Here is a 21033-nt window from a genome sequence, read left to right as displayed (position 1 = left end):
AAACCCAGGCAAGGCAGTCTGGCTCCGGAGTCTGGGCTCTTGACATCCACGGTCTCTCTGTATTCCTGCCCCCTCCTGAGAGAATTGCTATTTCTCTACACCCTTGCCAACTGACTAGCTTTTTAATATTTAACAATCTGATAAGGAAAAAGTAATTCTTACTAATGAGATTGAGTGTATTTTCATGTTTACTGTCTGCATTTCTTAACCTTTAAAACTACCTGCTAAATCATTTGCCCATTTTTCTTTGGGTTGCTTGCTTTTCTTAGTGATTTCTAGTGCTTGCCCTTATGACCGACTTACTTGTACTCATTTCAGTGACTGACCCCGAGGCCTGTTACATTGGCACCGAGCCTTGGAAACCCAAGGAAGCTTTGGAAGAGAATGGTATTATTACTGACAAGGCAGACATATTTGCCTTTGGCCTGACTCTGTGGGAAATGATGACTTTATCTATTCCACACATTAATCTTCCAGATGATGATGATGATGATGAAGGTATAACCACATATTTTTTTAACATAAATCCCAGTCTCTTCAGTTTGAACTAAAGATTAGCTTATAAAATTATATTTTATCTATTACATTGAAATTTAAAACATGTTTGATTTAGTGGTAGTGGCATGAGATGTGGATTATATTACTACTGACTAACTTGGTGCTATCTCAGTTTACTCTCATATAAGTGAGTTGTAGGTTAATTGATAATAGGGAGATAAATTGAGAAAATCCTACAGAGCAAAACGTTTCCTTAAAAGTTCCTCTTGTCTTGTGGTAGGGTCCCCTCCCTAAGGAAATAAAAAACAAAACAAAACCAAAAAACCTCAAGGCAACCTGGCTGCATGCATATGTGATAACATCCCTCATGACCTTGTAACATGAGACCACTTAATCAGACTGCATGTTTGTGTGTTCGGGTACGAGCGCCACTGAGCCGTGCCAGCACGAATAAAGTTGATTCCTGGAAACAAAAGCCTCTGTGTCACGACTCTGTGTGAGAATCCTGCCACTACAGTCTAAGGAAAAGATTGGAAAGCTATCACAATAAGAGGGTGGGGGGTTGTAACCTATAAACCGTGACAGTATCTAATCTTCACCACGGCAGGATAATTGAAGAGATGGCCTGTGCATACCGAAAACATAGTGGACGAGGAGTTCTTGTTTCGGGAGGGTGAGTTTGAGCAGTTGCTAAGCTTTTCCTGACTTAAAAGTTATTTTGTTTGTTTCAATCTCCAACGCCTTCACGAGCAGATAAAACTTTTGATGAAAGTGACTTTGATGATGAAGCCTACTATGCAGCTTTGGGGACAAGGCCACCCGTTAATATGGAAGAGCTGGATGAAACGTACCAGAAAGTAATTGAACTCTTCTCTGTTTGCACTAATGAAGACCCTAAGGATCGCCCTTCTGCCGCACACATCGTGGAAGCTTTGGAAATGGATGTCCAGTGATCACCTCATATTCATGACTGCTGAGCTTTCCAGATGGCTCATGTGTATAACTGTTCTGTTTACTGTAATACATTATATAGTTACTGTGATAATCCATAGTTATTAGACTTTTTGGAAGTGGCCTGTCTTAGGACCGTAGCACCTAGTTAACACTTGAAGAGTTACAATATTTCTTAACATGCTTATGATGATAAGCATTTGAGATTGTAGTAGGTTTTCTAGAAAATTTAAGAAACTAGCTACTCAAATATTTGGATTTGTACATACATACAGATTTAAAACCCTAGCAGTAATAAAATGCTGTAAACTGTATGTCTAACATTGATTTGGAGTGACCATCACTTTTATTGATGTTTCTCACATATTCTTTATTTTTAATGGATCTGTTGAAAGCACTTTGCGCAGTACAACTTAAGTCTACTTTTGCTTATCTTTTAAACCATTAACCTTTTTGCTGGCCTTTTTGGGCTGATGTGCTCCTTATTAAATATGGTCACTGGAAGCCAAGAGAAATGGCTCAAAAGACTAGCTCCGTGGGTATTTCCAGACGTTTTTGGTTAAGGCTTGTTTTGTGCTCTTGGGTCTCCCCCGATCTTTGGCTTTTGCTTTATTTATTAAATGTATTTTCTGTATTGAGATCCCTTTATTTTTTGTTTAATAATCTATACCTTAAGCATATCACAGTTCTGGTGTAAAAATAATAAAACTCTAATAGAATGATATAGAATAAAGGAGACTGTAGTTACCAGAAGGTGTGTTTTAGATTTCATTAATTTGAGTGTCATTAGGTGTGTTGAGTGAATGTGGTAGGTTTGTTTCTCTCTTGTGGCCTCATTTGTTAATCTGAAATGAAGGTGATGATTTGGATCAGCATCTTCCATCTGTGTGCCACAGAAGCCACCTGGGAATTTTTAGTTAATGAATTGTCCCTGTGACTCCAGGTGATACACCCAGACTTGACTGTGGGAAGCGATGTGGAGAAACGGGAACCCTCTTGCATTGTTGGTGGGAATGCAAACTGGTGCAGCCGCTCTGGAAAACAGTGTGGAGGTTCCTCAAAAAATTACAAATAGATCTACCCTATGACCCAGCAATAGCACAGCTAGGAATTTACCCAAGAGATACAGGAGTGCTGATGCATAGGGGCACTTGTACCCCAGTGTTTATAGCAGCACTCTCAACAATAGCCAAATTATGGAAAGAGCCTAAATGTCCATCAACTGATGAATGGATAAAGAAGATGTGGCATATATATATACAATGGAATATTACTTGGTGATCAAAAAGAATGAAATCTTGCCATTTGCAACAACAACATGGACGGAGCTGAAAGGTATGCTAAGTGAAATAAGTCAGAGAAAGATCATGTTTTCACTCATGTGGATCTTAAGGAACTTAACAGAAGACCATGGGGGAAGGGAAGGGAAGAAAAAAAAAGTTACAAGCAGGGAGGGAGGCAAACCGTAAGAGACTCTTAAATAGAGAGGACAAACTGAGGGTGGTGGGGGAGAGGGGGAAATGGGTGATGGGCATTGAGGAGGGCAGTTGTTGGGATGAGCACTGGGTGTTGTATGTAAGCGATGAACCGCGGGAATCTACCCCCAAAAACCAAGAGCACACTTTACACACTGTATGTTAGCCAATTTGGCAATAAATCTTATTTTTTTTAAAAAAATCCCCTTGGGGGGGTCCTGGATGGCTCAGTCGGTTAAGCGTTCAACTCTTGGTTTCAATTCAGGTCATGATCTCATGGCTTCATGGGTTTGAGCCCTGCATCGGGCTCTGTGCTGGCAGTGCAGAGCCTGCTTGGGGTTTTCTCTCCCTTTCTCTGCCCCTCCCCAACTTGTACTGTCTCTGTCTTTCTCAAAATAAATAAACTTAAAAGATAATTACTGTCAGGGTGCCTGGGTGGCTCAGTCAGTTAAGCAGCCAACTCTTGGTTTTGGCTCAAGTCATGATCTCTCAGTTCATGAGCTCGAGTCCCAAGTTAGGCTCTGCACTGACAGCATGGAGCCTGTTTGGGATTCTCTCTCCCAATCTCTCTGACCCTCCCCACCTCACACCGGCTCTCTCAAAGAAACAAACTTAAAAAAAAAAACAAAACCTGAGAGCTGACTTCTAGAAAAATCTGAACAGTTTTGCGCCCTGATATTTAGTTACCCTCACTTTGACTTATATGTGATTTCATTCTTAATAGGTCTGCTAAGCTCACAAGGCAGTGTCTCTCTTGGTCCATTCTCCTGAATTACAGCTTTTTAACACATAATCCAATACTTTTTATCCCTGAGAAATTTGTGTCCACTTCCTACAGTTGGAATATTAAATGGAAACAAACTAATGCCCAAGGACCGCACAATGACCGGGCTTGTCGATGGCAGGCACTGCAAAATGATCCCGCATGCCTTCCATCTTGTGTCTGAATACAGCCTTGAAGTCCTCAACACGGAGTTGCAGAAAATTTGCTACGAACTGTAAGAAAATTTTTTATTCTTATTCTGGAACTTGTTCTTTCAGATGTTGCCTTCCTTTTGGCCATTTGCCTCATTCACAGAAAAGTAATGTGACTGGTTTGAGGATATAGTGGGACTAATCTTTTTGCTGTATTAATTGTAATTAATTATAGTTAGCAAATAGGCTCCTCCCAAGTAGCTTTCTCACTTCCCAGAAAATCTCCCTTTGCTATCAGTGTAAGGCCTCCAAGAGCCTATTTGCATCTCTAGAAAATGGAGACAGGGGCGCCTGGGTGGCTCAGTCGGTTAAGCATCCGACTTCAGCTCGGGTCATGATCTCACAGTTCATGGGTTCAAGTCCTGTGTTGGGTTCTGCACTGCCAGCTTGAAGCCTGGAGCCTGCTTTGGATTCTGTGTCTCCCTGTCTGTTCCTCCCCTGCTTGTGCTTGTGCTTGCGTTCTCTCTCTGAAAAAGAAAATGGGGATAAGTAGCTGCTCAAGAAATGTTGAGGATTATTTATTGCCTCCTGGTTCCTACTTTAATCGACAATTTGTTAATTGAAATTAGAGATTTATAAATAAAATACTATATATAGGGGTGTCTATGTGGCTCAGTCCATTTAGTGTCTGACTCTTGATTTTGTCTCAGGTTATGATCTCACAGTTGTGAGATTGAGCCCCGAGTTTGGATCCGCTCTGGGTGTAAAGCCTGCTTGGGATTCTCTCTCTCCCTTTCCCTCTGCCCTGTGTGCATGTGCTCTCAAAAAAAGCAAAAAAAAAAAAAAATATATATATATATATATACACACACACACACACATATATATATATATATATATATATATAAACTTGCGGGATACAGCTGAAATTGTGATTATAGAGATTTATGGTCTTTTTTGTTTTTAAAGTTTATTGAGAGAGACAGCATGAGCAGGGAGAGGCAGAGAGAGAATTCCAAGTAGGCTCCACAGCCAGCAAGGAACCTGACGCGGAGCTCGATCACATGGATCATATCATGACCTGAGCCGAAATCAAGAGATGCTTAACTGACTGAGCCACCCAGGTGCCCCGAGATATATGGTCTTAAATGCTATTGAAACCTGAAAAATTGGTGAGCTAAGAATATAAGAAAAAGTAAAACTCCCTCCCAAAAGAAAGAAAGAAAGAAGTATAAATTTAAAGACAAAACCTAACATAGAAAATGGAGAAATCTATAATGGATAGGATCAACAATGCCAAAAGTTGTTTTTGAAAATACGAATAAAATTTATAAGCCTAATAAGCCTTAGCAAGAGTCATCTAGAGAGTAAAAGAAAAAAAAAGCATCATAAATGAAAAAAGGAAACATCAGTGCATCTCCTATAGATACCCAATCGCTCTCATGAACAGATGAAGAAAATCCTAAACAAAATAGTAGTAAACCAAAGCCAGTAACATAAAAACCTCAGGGCCAAGTTGAGATTATTTCAGCAAGACTAGGTTGACTTAAGAACAATGTAATCACCATATTCATCCAATGAAGAAAAATCAGCTACCTCCAAAGAAGAAAAATTTTGATAAAATCCAGAGTTAAATGTTTAAAAGCCTCTTAGAAAAACAAATGCCTCTTAGAAACCTAGGAATAGAGGAGCTTCCTTAACATAAGAGTGTATATCTAACGAGCTATGGTAAACATTTTATAGTTGCTATGGATTAGAAAGTTTGTCCCTCTGAAATTCATGCTGAAGCCTAATCCCTAATGTGATGGGATGGGCGCCTTTGGGGGGTGATTATGAAAGCGGAGCCCTCAGGAGAGGGATTAGTATCCCTGACAGAGGAGTGCTGCCATGTGAGGATACAGCAAGGAGACCGCAAGCAAGGCAGGAAGCAGGCCCTCACCAGGTCCTGGATCTGCCAGTGCCTTGAAATTGGACTTGACTCGGGAACCAACCAGAGAGCTAAATTGTTAAGCCACCCAGTCTATGGTATTTCATGAAAATGGTATTTTCATGAAAAATGAAATGAGACATTACTTCAAAACTGAAAACCCAGGGGCACCTGCCTGGCTCACATCAGTTAAGCATCTGACTCTTGGTTTCAGCTCAGGTCATGATCTCACGGTTCTTGGGATCAAGCCCCGTGTCTGGCTCTGCATTGGGTGTGGTGCCTGCTTGGGATTCTCCCCACCCCCACCCCCTTGCTCGCACATGCGTGCAAGCTCTCAAAATAAACTTAAAAAAAAAAAACAAAACCCAACAAACTGAAAATCCAAAAATAATCTGCAAATGAATCTTTAAAATTAAATAAATTTAGAAAGGCTGCTGAACCGAAGATCAATATGGAAAAGTCTGTCGTGTTTTATCAGCAAATGAAACTTTAACAATCTTATTTCCAGTGGTTTCAAAGAAAGTATCAAATGCTTTAAGAGTAAATCCTAAAAAATTACATAACTACACTGAAAACCCCAAATTGCTGAGAAACTAAATGGGGAAATACACCAGAAAAATATATCTTTTACATTCAATCCTCCCAAACGGATCTGTAGATGTGATGCAATTCCAGTAAAATCCCAACAGATTTTTTTTTTTTTTGAATTGGTGATGGCTTCTTGAGGATCTTAAACCGATTGTAAACTGTACATGCAAATGCAAAGGATCAAGAATAGACAAAATACTCCCGGAGAGAAAAAAGGTGGAAGAATTTACAATACCAACTTCAGGAATCTGATAACACAATGTGGTACTGGTGTAAGGATGACCAGCGAGGCTAGAGGGAATAAGCAGGCAGAAAGAGACCCATACGTTGGACGCAGTTTATCACAAAGGTAGCGTATAATGGCAAAGGTAGCAATGCTTATCAACAGTAGTATAAATTATGGTATTTTTTTTAACATTTATTCATTTTTGAGAGAGAGCATGAGTGGAGGAGGAGCAGAGGGAGAGGGAGACACAAAACCTGAAGCAGGCTCCAGGCTCTGAGCTGTCAGCACAGAGCCTGACGTGGGGCTCGAACTCAAGGACCGAGAGATCACGACCTGAGCCGAAGTCGGACGCTCAACCGACTGAGCCACTCAGCCACCCCAATAAATTATGGTATATTCTTCTAATGGAATATACAACCATGAAAATGGGTGTCAACTAGACAGAATAACATGGATGCATCTTGACAACATATTCAATTTATATTAAGCTCAAAACCAGACGAAACTTTTAGACATCAAAGGGTAGTTACATTTGGGGAAAATGATGATTAAAGAGAATGTGAGGAGGACTCTGGGCAGCTGGCAGTGTTTTACTTTTTTGACCTGGGTAGTAATTACGAAGGCATTGATAATGGAGATGTCCATTTTAGCTTTACAGGAAAACCGCAAAGAGAATTCCCATATACCCTACACCTAGCCTCCCCTGTTAACCCACGTCTTACATTAGTATACTTGTCACAATTAACATACCAATGAGCCAATACTGACACACTAACGAAGGTATACTTGATTCAGATTTATTTTGCCCTTCTGTGCCGGGACACTGCATTACATTTAGTTGTCGTGTCTCTGTGGCTATGATAATTTATCAGGCTTTCCTTGTTTGTTTGTTTTTTTTTGTTTTTTGAAGCTTTCAATTTTTTTTTTAGAGCAATTTTAAGTTCACAGCAAAATCAGAGGAAGCAGAGATTTACCACACAAACCCTTTGCCCCTCACATGCATGGCCCCCAACTACCAACATCCCACCACTAGGGACACTTGTTGCAACTGATGAACCTACGTTGACAAATCGAGTTTTTTACTCTTGGTGTTGTCCGTTCTATGGGTTTGGACAACGTTAGAGATGGACCCGTTACCGTATCCTGCACAGTACTTTCCCTGCCCTCAAAGTCCCGTGCCCCACCTAGTTATCCTCCACTCCCCTCGAACTCCTGAGCTTCTCATGGTCTCCAGTTTTGTCTTTTCCAGATTATCATACAGTGGGAATCATACAGTCTGCAGCCTTTTCACATTGGCTTCTTTCACTCAGTAATATTAAGTTTCCTATGTGCCTTTTTGTGGCTGACACCTTGGTTGCCTCCAAGTTTTGGCAATTATGAATAAAGCTGCTATAAACATCCAGTGTGCAGGTTTTTGTGTTGGCTATATTTTCAGTGATTGGTTTTTGGAATCAAGGAGCATGTACTGTTTTTATAATCACAAAAATACAGAAAGAAAATCAATACATTTGGTTGTATAAAAAAATAGAGAATATTAAGAATTTTAATTGATTCATCACAAAAGCACTGAGCAAGCAAAATAATGTTAATAAAAATTTTTAAATAAAATATTTAAAACAAAAACAGCAGTGCAGAAAACAGCATTAAAATGTTTGCAAAATTACATCTTAACACTTCCATATTCTTTCTGGAATGCAGGCTTTTAAATTTTGGAAACATGTTACCTTACAGGCAAATAAAAGAATGCACGTGAACAGATTGTACCAAGTTATAACCTGGAAAACTACTTCCCTAGCATCTTACCACCAGACAGCAGTTAAGTGATTTTTAGAATCAAAACAATATGAGTAATTCTTTGCTCTTCAAAGAAAGTATCCAAGAATTATACTAGAAAAATGTGTGCATATGGAGGTGTATTTACATAATGTTATCACGAGTTCTCCGGCCTAGATATATTCATTTACTAACCTCAGTTATATTACTATAAAATAGTAATAGTTATATTACTATTCATTTTGTCACCACCTTCGCCAGATGTCTCAGAACAAGATGTATTTTAAACATGCAAAAATATTAAAAATGTAACCATATGAATCATCTAAACGAAATGGGCATCTATTGTGTTAATGACATCAATCCCCAGTAACAAGTGTACTAAAGATTAGTACAGTTAGCATTTTCACACTGAAATGAATGAAATGACAATAGTGCAATTACTACGGTTAATTTTAATTGGATCTGATGACAAGTATGTCTTGATTGATATGATTTGCAAAAAGATTAAAACATTAAGCTACAGAATTCTGTTCTACATCAAAGGATATGGAAATTTTGCTCATTCTTTATTTACCATAAAGATGGGAAAGCCCTATTACAAATTAAAAATTCGAAACACTTTCTAAATATTTTGAAACTCAGTTGCTACAGCCAATACCTATAAACTAAAAATTTTGTGTACAGAATTTGGGAATTACCATTAAAGATTGGGCATGGAACTTATTTGCCTATCTTTAAATTTTATTTGCTTCTGATGGGGCATGAGGTAATCCCTGTGCAAAAGCGTGCTTCATAAGAGAGAAATGGTCACATTTCTGTGGAAACCACCTTGCTTTGTCAATGTTTTGATGAAGGAGGCATGTCATTTTCCAGTTAGAGCTATCAAGTTTCATAATTAAGGATTCCAATGCTAGTCAGTATATATTATCCAAAGACTTTTCCTTTTTTTGAGTCCCCAGATACTTTTCAACAAATTTATCCCTCACTTTTTGATTCATAAGAAATAAAACTAATACAGGTTTATGTGTATATATGTGTGTCTTAGTATTTTTATTTTGGTATCTATTAAATAGTTCCTATTATAGGATATGGGGCTGTCTGAAATTGTCCACACAGTAACTGTTCTATAGTAGAGACTGGCTTTAACTATTAAAATTATATACAAGGAAATTAGGGGTGTTGCAGTATTTGGTTGCAAATAACTTGCCATCTGGTGTTGGGTCAGAAAATGCTATTTCATCAGTCTTGAGAAAACAGCCAAACATGAAGCAATTCCTAAAAAAGAGGAAAAGACAATTTAACAATGGAACTAATTTAAAATTCTGATTAAACGTTAGCATACGTATTTGAAAGCAGTCCAAATATATAATTTTGATCTCTTTAAGCACTTTTTTTTTGGTTTATTTATTTTGAGAGAGAGAGTATATGGGAGGGTCAGAGATAGGGAGAGAGAAAGAGAAAGAAAGGAGATGAAGACAAAAGAGTTAAGACAACTACATGCAATGTGATCTAGACAGGAAAAAGAAATGCTATGACGGACGCGGAGACACACGACAAAACTGATATATGGACCATATAGTAGAGGAAAGCATTACATCAACACTAAATACCCAGTATTTGATAACTCAAGTATGCTTACATGAGGAAGGATCTTTGGACTTAAGAAATACACGCTGAAGTACTAAAGGGGCGTAATATACATACCTTACCTTTAAATAATTCAAGAAGAAAGTAAATGTTAAAACGATGAATTTGGGCAAAGGTAAACAAGGGCTTCTTTTTCTATTCTTGCACTTTTTTATAGGTTTTATTTATTTTTGAGAGAGACAGAGAGAGAGAGAGAGAGGCAGAACACAAGCGGGGAGGGGCAGAGGGAGAGGGAGACACAGAATCCGAAGCAGGCTCCAGGCTCCAAGCAGTCAGCACTGAGCCCAACACAGGCTTTGAACTCATCGACTGTGAGGTCATGACCTGAGCCAAAGTTGGACACTTAACCAACTGAGCCACCCAGGTACCCCACAGGTTTGAAATTTTAAAAATATAAAATTAAAGATTGGATTCAATTAGAAGTTAAGATTTAAGTATATGGTATACTATATAATTTCACACAAAGTTTATGGCTGATTACTAGAATCTAAAGCAAAATACTGGTTTGATTAAATAGAGCTTACTGTCTCACTTATAAAGTGACATCAGTTATAGAAAGAACATGAGATCTGTGGGTTTGAGTCCTAACTCTGTCCTTTTACTAGCCTGTGTAAACGTGTACTAATAATCCCTGGTGAGCCTCTGTTGCTTCTTATGTAAAACAACTAGGGGCGATATTCTACCTTTGTAAGGATTTAAACATATGTTGCCTGTATAAACCAGAGAGAATGAAGCCTAAGGCCCCTCTACAGGATAGCTGCCACTTATGTTACCTGTATTTCAACTCACAGATGTGAGAAGAGATGTGTTCGTTCTCAGATGCATGTGTTTTTATTTTTCCTTTAAGGGAAACTTCTGCTTATAGATAACCTACTTACTGCCTTAGTACCCAGCGTATGATCTACACTCATCACTACCTGAGAGCATATCAGGAATGCAGAATCTCAGGCCCCACTCCAACCTACTCAATCACACCTGCATTTTAACAAGATCCTCAGGTGATTCATATGCACTTTCAAGTTTGAGAAGCATTGGACTACTGCCTGGTGGAACTAGGTTAGATACTGGTATTTCCCATGCCAAATTTGTATCTCTTAGTATAAAATATTTAACATAAAATATAAAAAATAGAGGCACTTCGGGGCACCTGCGTGGCTCAGTTGGTTAAGCATCCGACTTTGGCTCAGGTCAAGATCTCGCAGTTCACAAGTTTAAGCCCCCACATTGGGCTCTGTGCTGACAATTCAGAGCCTGGAACCTGCTTCCGATTCTGTGTCTCCCTCTCTCTTTGCCCCTCCCCCGCTCATGCGCGCTCTCTCGCTCTCTCTCTCTCTCTCTCTCTCTCAAAATAAACATTCAAAAAAATAGAGATTTTTCATAATTAACTATCAAATAAAATCATTATAGACACTAATTCTCACTACTCGCCTTTATAAGGTATGTGCAGGTGACTAGGATTATGGCCCAACACTGGATCCCACAGCGGTCTTGGGTGTTCTTTCCTAAAAAGCGTACAGGACTCACAAGGCTAGATCACTCCTCAAAGTATGGTCCCTGGATTGTAACCTGTTCTCTTAAGTATAGAGGTCGAGAGAGTAAGTGTTGTGAAACGAAACTCATCCATCCAACCTAGATCAGGTATGTTAACAAGCAAGTAAGTCATATCACTAACAGTTTAGTGAGTATGAAGTGGTATCTCATCATGGTTTTAGTTTGCGAATCCTTGGTGGCAGCCATATGTATTTCAAAGAAGAACTGTGTATTGGAATCCTTTGCCCATCTTTAATTGGGCCATTTGTCTTTTTATTGTTGTATAGGAAGAGTTCTTTTATATATACTGGTTATACTGGACTCTTATTAGATGAATTTCTCCCATTTTGTGGGTTGCCTGGCTAACTCATTTTTACATTTAGATTTATAAGTCTTCATCAATTACCGAGTCACACAGTAGTCAATGAACAATGAATGTACAATTTCTGTAGTTTTTTTAAGCCTGTATTCTGTTTGTATAAATTATATTTATTGCAATGTTAAATTTCACATCTCCTGAATCTAATAAAAATAGGGACTTGTATGTCTCATTTTTTTATTTTGTTTTCCTATTTCATTTTCTAGCAATTCATTTTCATTTTATTAAAGTGTTGCTGTGCAATTAAACTAGTCTTTCACCACAGGTGGTTTAATAAGCACTGGGCTACAATGTTTCACATTTGGAATGTTGTGCCCTAAACTGAGTACATCTAGTGTATTTGTTTGTTTGTTTTCCAGTGCCATTGCTGGCCTTAGCCTGACTTTGGCAGTATTTAAACATAAGTGTCTTTATAACATCGTTCCCTTTGACTCATAAACCAGGAAAGGTTCTGGGAAAGCCAATCTGGGTCTAGATCCATTTTATTTTATTTTATTTCTTACCTGAGAGTATCCACCAGTCGTCTTGCAATGCGCTTTCTTCGTTTCAGTCTGAAGACCCAGATTCTACTTATTCCACAGACTGCAGGTTCTGGTACATCTGAACATTGCCAAGCCCGATGACATTCTTTAGAGCTTGGACCCGTTGGTTCGGACAGGACACGGAAGGCCTACAATGATAATACAGACGCATCTAGAGCTAATAGTACAGTTGAGTTCACATTTCTTTGTAAAAAATAGTACAGCTGAGTTCACATTCCTCAAATAAGACTTAAGTATCTAAAATTAATCTTATTACCTTCACCAAAAATGTTAAAATTCTGATACTTCCTAGATTCTTACCCACTTATAGTCACACAATGCATGGGGGCACCTGGGTGGCTCAGTCGGTTAAGCATCCAACTCTTGATTTTGGCTCAGGTCATGAGATCAAGCCCCGCATTGGGCTTTGTGCTGTCAGGGCAGAACCTGCTTGGGACTCTCTCTCCCTCTCTCTGCCTCTCCCCCGTGTGCAAGCTCCCTCTCTCTCTCTTTCTCTGAAAATAAATAAATATGGTCACACAATGCTTAAAAAAATACTGGTGTTGAGATATTCCCATATTCCAGTGGATTACATACCATTATGGAACTTCCTTCTATTGATTAAAAAATCATAAAAATCAGACTCTTTTAATATAGTACATAAACTTCTCCCATTCTCTCCAGTCTAAACTGCATTTATTTATGATATCCTAAAAAAAATGATAACACTAAAGATTTTTGCATATTAACTATGAAATCTGGGTGGTATTTAAGGATCTTTAAAATAGTACAGAGGATCCATGTATCCTTCATCTGGCTTCCTCCAATGATTATATATTCTATAGGTGCAGTACAATACCAAAACCAAGGGTTTAACATAGGTATAATGTTTGCATATATTCCCATGTCATGGAACAACTTATCTGTATCCATAACCAGCATACAGAGCTACTGGATCATCTCAAGGATCTTTCTCTTGTTGTCTCTGTGTAATAATGTCCACCTTTTCCCTCAACCATCTCTAAGCCCTGGCAACCTCAATCTATTCTCTAACTCTATAATTCTGTTATTTTGAGGATGTCATATAAATGGCAGCATACATCATGTGGTCTTTGGAGATTGGCTTTTTTCACTAGCACAATGCCCTTGACGTCTGTCCAAGTTGTTGCATATATCAACAGTTTGTTCCTTTTTATTGCTGACTAATATTCCATTGAATGGATGTACCAGTTTGAGTGATCATTCACCTACTGAAGAACAGTTTCTTTGTTTCTAGGCTTTGACCACTACCAAAAAAGCTGCTATAAACTTTCAGGAATGGGCTTTTGTGTAGAGTAGGTTTTCATTTCTCTGGGATAAATAACCAGAAGTAGGACTGCTGGGTCATATAAATGTAGGATTAGTTTTTTAAGAAACTGTCAAACATTTTGTAGTCCTAACATTTTATGTTCTCTCCAACAATGTCTAAAAGATCTAGTTTTCCCTGCAGCCTTGCCAGCATTTGATATTGTCACTATTTTTTATCTTTTTTTGAGAGACAGAGAGGAAGAGAGAGACTCTTAAGCAGGTTCCACACTCAGCGTGGAGTCCAATATGGGGCTCCATCCCATAACCCTGAGATTGTGACAAGAGCCAAAATCAAGAGTCAGACACTCAACCGACTGAGCCACCCAGGTGCCTTGTCACTATTTTTTAATATAGCTGCTCTGATAGGTGGGTACTTAAGTTTTAACTACCATCAAGAAAACATTGCTCTTGAAATACGAAAAAGTAGAAGAGAATATATGTTATTTAGCTATATTTGCTTATTATCACTACATAAATAGTCTACTTCTTTAGAATAAAAGGCCAAATTGACTACTAATACAAACCAGCTGCTTTTCTCTCCAGCTTCTGATAAACACATGAGGGACACTATATTGTGTGTGTGTGTGTGTGTGTGTGTGTGTGTGTGTGTGTGTGTGTATATATATATATATGTATGTATATGTATATGTATATGTATATATGGTGAAAAAAGAGAAAATAAGGAAGAGTAATAAAGATAGTAGAAATGAGGGGAGAAAGGGAACCACTTACACAAAGGTAAAAAATTTATGCTAGTATCATTTTCAGATGTATTGAGAAATCAAATATTTTTAAAAGGAAGGAGACCTAAGTGTGGGATCCTATAAAGTCAGGTAAAAAGAACACCTCTGAACTATAATTCTCCTTAGCTAAAGATTATACTATAAGCTCCTTGAAGGCAAAAACTCTCTCTATTCTAGAAAAAAAGCTGGCAACCTTTTTCTGTAAAGGGCCAAGTTATAAATATTTTAGGTTCACTGGGCCATGTGATCCGTTATACCTGTTACAAAAACAACCAGCTAATATGGAAATAAATAAGCATATCTCTGTTCTAATGAAACTTTATAAAACAAGTGGTGGGCCACACATGGCCCAGGCGCTGAAGTTTGCCAACTCCTCTTCCAGAACATTGCTCATTAGTACCTAAAATAGATTCTAATTAAGGGACAATAATTATTTTGCCAAATATATTAACCTGCACTAAGCCACATCCTCAATATCTGGGCTCTACAGATTTGCTTATTTAAAATCACTAGTCCAGGTATGGAAATGACTACATGAACACAGGACAGACTTACTAATCCTGCTTTTTATATATGGCAAAATACCAAATATAATAGAAATAAATGACTTCAATTATCTATATGGTCCAGGATACTTTAGCAGGGGAAAATGTCATCAATGGTAGTATTTTTTTATTATTATTATTTTTTAACTTTATTTATTTTAAGAGAGAGAGAGAGAGAGAGAGAAAGAGGGAGGGAGGGAGGGAGGGAATGAGCAGGGGTGGGGCAGAGAGAGGAGAGACAGAATCCCAAGCAGGCTCCACACTGTCAGCGCAGAGCCCGATGCAGGGCTTGAACTCACAAACCACGAGATCATGACCCGAGTCAAAACCAAGAGTTGGACACTTAGCCAACTGAGCCACCCAGGCACCCCATCAATGGTAGCATTCTTAACTGCTTATTGAAGCCTTCACCCAATTACTTTATTTTGCTCACACATTATGCCAATAATTTAAAAGACATATACCACACCTGTTTGATGGGCTCTGCAATTAAACACCCAACTACTCTCTTTTCATCAGATATGAAGAGAAGAGTCTTGGTTTTGTTTGGACATCTGGGAACAACTTGGTGGAAGCCCAATTCGTTATCAACAAGTTCCTGGACATCTTCTACCTAATGATGTTAAAAAACAAAAGAGATTAATTTGTTTTAAAAAGAACAGAAACTATATATACATTTATGTACAGAAAATGTGTACCTTTTACTTCTATTTCCTAAATTTGCACACCCTCAAAATTATTTTACTACTGATGCATGTATCTGCCACTTTGAAAACAGAGTTTGAAAATCCTATTTTAAAGAGCACTTTCAGCAGAAAGAAATGCAGATGCCTAGGGGGAGTAAGGGGTGGGAAGTGCCAAAACAGATTTTGTTTCAGCTTTATTCAATGTGCACTGAATACATCCAGCCCATGAGACACGCAGTAACAACATAAGAGAGAGACTCTGGGGTCATTAATTTCTCAATACTGAAAAATTTAGTTTATCTTTCACAAGTGAAGACGAAGGTAAAAGATAAGCAATAGAGCCTTATCTGTTCTCTTAAATCTTTGACTGTCACTTCATCTTGTAATTCTAAATTTAGTTTTGTATAAACCACTATGAATTTGACGCCTGCATGAGAACCAGAATCACCAGAATGAATTAGCTATCAGCAAAGGGGTTTTACACTTCAACATGGGTTGAATTCTTGGTGAGAGGAGAGGGAGTAGGAGAACAAGGATTAAGAAACTAATGTTCCATACCTTTCTGATAGCATAACTCGGATCATGTGGCAGGACCAACAAAATTTTCCCATCCCAAAACTGTGCTACTATACGTTCTTTTTTCCAGCCCTGACGAAAGAAAAAAAAACTCAGTTTAATCTGAAGAGAGAGAAAACACACACACACACACACACACACACACACACACACAAGATCATTAAACAATTTGGTCTAGAGAGGACAAAAAGATGAACAATGAATGATGCGAAAAAGGACAAAATCTGACTAAAGGAGTGTGGGAAGGGAAGTAAAAGATGCCTGAAATAAAGTACCTGTCCTCAAGAGACTGACTGACACCCTACATGCTGGGAGACATTTATATTATCTATTATAAAATAATGGAAAGTCAATTAAGAGGACTTCATAAGAATATAGAGAAAAAATGATGAATTATTAGGAGTGGGAAGGTAGAAGAGGGCTAGGATAAGCAGAGGTTTAATAAACCACACTAAAAATATTATAGAAAAAAAAAGAAATGCATTTGAATAGCAGGTAGAACATAAAGGACAACAGGATGCATTATACTAGAAAGGTGCTTGATGAAAAGGTGGAACCTCTCCTTTCAGAAAAGAAAAAGCCTGGAGAAATCACAGAAAAGCGGTTTTTCTAACCCTATCTACAAAGAATACTCCTACTAACGTGAAGAGGTATGGGGAAGTAGAGTCTGCTCAAGTCTCTGGGTTTTATATCCTAATTGTGCAGCTCCGCTCAAAAGGCTAGAGTTAAGGATGAAGGGTGTTCACTCAACCTAGAACAACACTTATATCAGGATAGAAAGTCTGATATGGCACTTTTATTAAAAGTTAGCTTTGGGGGCGCCTGGGTGGCTCAGTCAGTTAAACATCTAACTTTGGCTCAGGTCATGATCTCGCAGTTCGTGGGTTCGAGCCCCATGTTGGGCTCTGTGCTGACAGCTCAGAGCCTGGAGTCTGATTCAATTCTGTGTCTCCCTCTCTCTCTGCCCCTCCCATGCTGACACTCTGTCTGTTTTTCAAAAATAAATAAATGTTAAAAAAGAAAAATTTTTTGAAGTTAGCTTTTAAGTACCATCAGCCTCAAATATTAAGACAACAAAGCTGTAGATGATATTTAAAGATACAGATCTTCCAATATTTAAGCAAAAGATATGTACCTTTTAAAGCAGTTTTACTTTTAGAACAAATTGAAAGACTGTTTTTGACTTACTGTATATTTGATCCCCTCCAGAAATCTGTGGTGATGCTGGACATGTTGCATTTCATCCTCAGGGTTGGATGCGGTGTAGATCATGCCACAGGACTTACACATGGTGGCTCCAAAATGTTTCTGACCTGCGTCCTGTAATTGGGAAAAGAACAAGTCCATCTAAACACATCACAAATAGCTCTATATTTAGTTCATGTAGCCATTCATTCAAATTTCTCCCTATTTTTCTTTTATGCTGGCACAAGTGAAATACTAAATGAAAGTCTGGTTACTATGTCCCCTCCCTCCACCTCCTAAACAAAATGGAATGAGACCTAAAAATGCAATAAACTGATGCAAGAAGTGAAATGGTCTCTTTGATGGTATAAAAAAAAAAAATCAAGATTCTTTCGCTTGACCCATAGTTCTAAGAAGGAATCAAATCAAATCATAAAGATAATGGCTAAGATGAACAAGAGAGCATAATTATTAAGCTCTTAAGTGAAGAGACCTGAAAAAGCCTTGTTTCAAAGAGGCACGGCAAAAATTCTAGGACTTGTATATTCATTATATAGTGTTTTTCCTTAAGTGATTAGGAATATTAAAATTCTTTGCCCCAAAAGTTGATAAAAAATAAATACAGTACATAATAAAAGTTCAGAAAAGCACAGATAACTTCATAAATATAGAAAAGTCAGGAATATTCACTGTCATGGCTTATTAACTTCCATTCTATCTCATAACACATTGCCCAACACTATCAGTTTGAAAATCTACTTGACTAGTTTAAATGCTACCACTACAACAAAGCTGGCATATACACAACTCAGAATGTCTATAAACCATGTTAACTCTGCTAAGACAACATGTCTGCCTTCATGTTCTACATGAGAGCCACATACAGGAGGAGCTTTTAAATTTACTCACAATGATGAGCTGGTCTTTTGTTTCTTTATTTGTATCTCTAGTATTAGTACTTTTCTGTGTATTGATCTGTTTCAAGAGGTTAGCAGATATGATGGATCCCACAGAAGACTGTTCAACTAAAGATCTTTGAAATAAAAGTTAATAAACATTATTTAATAAATTGAAATGTCTGAGAAATTACAATGAAAACAGCTATGTCTATAACATTTGCAGAGCACCTTGCAATTTTTAATGCCTTCTATTGACAATAACTTAATGAAGCAATAGGGCTCAGAACAATGAGAAACCGGAGGCCCACTCAGAGAGGATCAGTAACTTACTCAAGGTAACCAGTAAAGAATAGCAGTTGACTTAACTCTTAAAAAGTGATTTTATTTTTTTATTTTTTGCTTTACCGAATTTTAGGGCAATGCTTACCCTAAGCATAAAGAAATCCCTGTAACGCCACAGCAAATAAGAAGATTCTATTCTTGAATCTCACAGTTCCACAGGAAGTCAGCTACCAGTATATTATATCCAACAACTCTATACTTGGGCAGTGAGTGAGGTTAATATATTCACTTGTCCTCACACCTAAAGCATCACCCCACTATTTTCAAACTTAGGAAAAAAATATTTTGGCTGGATAGATGTTGTTGAGGCAACCTGTTCCAATTAGGAAAGAATGTGGGGACTGGCCTAAAGAGGTGGTAAACTGGAGGCTCTTGGGCCAAATACAGCTCGCAGATATGTTTTGATTGGCTTACAGTGTTTAAAACTGTGGATTAGGGGCGCCTGGGTGGCTTGGTCGGTTAAGCATCCCACTTCGGTTCAGGTCATGATCTCACGGTCTGTGAGTTCGAGCCCCACGTTGGGCTCTGTGCTGACAGCTCAGAGCCTGGAGCCTGTTTCAGATTGTGTCTCCCTCTCTCTCTGCCCCTCCCCTGTTCATGCTCTGTCTCAAAAATAAACAAACATTAAAAAAAAAATTAAAAAAAAAAAAACTGTGGATTAGCTACCAATATTTTAAAATTTAGAGATCTCACTTAAAAATGTGTATTTCCGGGGCGCCTGGGTGGCGCAGTCGGTTAAGCGTCCGACTTCAGCCAGGTCACGATCTCGCAGTCCGTGAGTTCGAGCCCCGCGTCAGGCTCTGGGCTGATGGCTCAGAGCCTGGAGCCTGTTTCTGATTCTGTGTCTCCCTCTCTCTCTGCCCCTCCCCCGTTCATGCTCTGTCTCTTTCTGTCCCAAAAATAAATAAACGTTGAAAAAAAAATAAAAAAATAAAAAAATGTGTATTTCCAATACTGCAAGAGACACTGTAAGATCACCAGACCATTATTTCTTCAAAGAATGTAACTAACACAATGCATGCTCTTTTATTTAAGGTATGCATTCCCCATTTGGCTCCAATCTCCACCCAATCTCTATAGGCCCTGAGTTTGTAACCCAAGTCTTATAATAAAAGGACCTTTGTTTTCCAAGGACCAAAGGAATAAAAATCTGTGGAGAGTAGAGGTAAAAAAAAAAAAAAAAAAAAAAAAAAAGGCAAGGAAAAAAACCCAGGTGACCAAATCAAGAGATTCAGAAAAAACTCACAAGAAAAAAAAAAAAAAAAAAAAAAAAAACACTAGAAAAATAAGTGTCCAGTGTTTTTTAAGCTAAGCCAAACTATCCTGTCATTTGACGGTAAGAAATTTATTTTACATTATGACCAATATAGATACACATATAAAACTAAAACCAGAAAGTTTTACTAAATAACTTACTGTTAATAAATAACTGTGAGAGATGCATTATTCCATTAAAAAAAATGCTGGACGTGACGCTCTTGAACTGCTTTGACAAACCACTAATGGTATGTGCCCGTAACACAAAACACACTCTCTAGGCTGCTTGACTCGTGCCGTTTATACAACCTTTGCTGAGTAACTCAGCAAATTCCCATCCCTGCATGTATGACCACAATCTCTTTATTTCTATCTTAGCAATTTTAACATTTTATTATAATGCCCGTTCTCCTCTAATCATAACTTCCATGATAGGACCATGTGTTATTTATTTTCACATCTCCAAAACTCAGTATAATAGTTCAATATCATATAGCACTCTATAAATGTTTGCCAAATGAGTGAATAAACAAAAAATGAATGTGAGACAATGAACCTGGAGAATCTGTAATCTGCCTAAAGTAAAAGTCATAGATTAAACCACAAGTGATTGACGAGATCTGACCTTTTGGGTCCTCCATAAAGAGAAATTTCAAACAATCCAACCAATAGTATTCTCATATCTCCTTAGGCTAGATTAATTAGTTTATACACTTACATCAGCTAATTGTGGTAGATTTCAATCCTCAATAAATAGTCATGAAAGAAGACATAGATGAAAAAACAGAAAGGTGCAAAAAACTAGGAACATGGCCTTTAAAGAGGGAAAGTTGCTACCCAACCCAATTTCTGAGGTGATGGAGGTACCCTAAAAGTAGAACTCAGCTAGAAAGTTCCTTGCTCAATACCTACAGTTATTTATCATCAAGGGGGGACAGAAGTACAAAAACTACTTAGGAAGATGTTAAGACCATAAGATACTTCTTTGCCAGAGCTTTCTAGCCTATCACTCTCACATTC

At 38.0% G+C, this 21033-nt stretch overlaps 2 protein-coding genes across 6 annotated transcripts in view; one reads left to right on the top strand and one right to left on the bottom strand.

Moving 5' to 3' along the window:
- Positions 1–2202, top strand: part of PBK (PDZ binding kinase) — a 29533-nt gene extending 27331 nt beyond the window's left edge. For 4 of the 5 annotated variants that reach the window (XM_040464708.1, XM_040464790.1, XM_040464928.1 and 1 more), the window contains exons 7-8: positions 319–498; positions 1252–2202. In XM_040464708.1, the coding sequence (XP_040320642.1) occupies positions 319–498; positions 1252–1451 (380 nt within the window). In that variant the 3' untranslated portion in view covers positions 1452–2202. The remainder of the gene's footprint in view (positions 1–318; positions 499–1251) is intronic. The other variant, XM_040464994.1, reaches the window with a different exon arrangement.
- Positions 2203–7985: 5783 nt separating this feature from the next.
- Positions 7986–21033, bottom strand: part of ESCO2 (establishment of sister chromatid cohesion N-acetyltransferase 2) — a 30494-nt gene continuing 17446 nt past the window's right edge. The window contains exons 6-11 of the mRNA XM_040464597.1: positions 18425–18548; positions 17519–17650; positions 16313–16402; positions 15538–15681; positions 12416–12582; positions 7986–9631 (exon numbers count right to left, since the gene is read on the bottom strand). Coding sequence (XP_040320531.1) covers positions 9499–9631; positions 12416–12582; positions 15538–15681; positions 16313–16402; positions 17519–17650; positions 18425–18548 — 790 coding nt within the window. The 3' untranslated portion in view covers positions 7986–9498. The remainder of the gene's footprint in view (positions 9632–12415; positions 12583–15537; positions 15682–16312; positions 16403–17518; positions 17651–18424; positions 18549–21033) is intronic.

The sequence above is a fragment of the Herpailurus yagouaroundi genome, unplaced genomic scaffold, assembly GCF_014898765.1.
Source record: "Herpailurus yagouaroundi ecotype Mexico unplaced genomic scaffold, PumYag 28, whole genome shotgun sequence".
NCBI classification, from domain to species: domain Eukaryota; kingdom Metazoa; phylum Chordata; class Mammalia; order Carnivora; family Felidae; genus Herpailurus; species Herpailurus yagouaroundi.
This window is presented reverse-complemented; position numbering and strand designations above follow the sequence as displayed.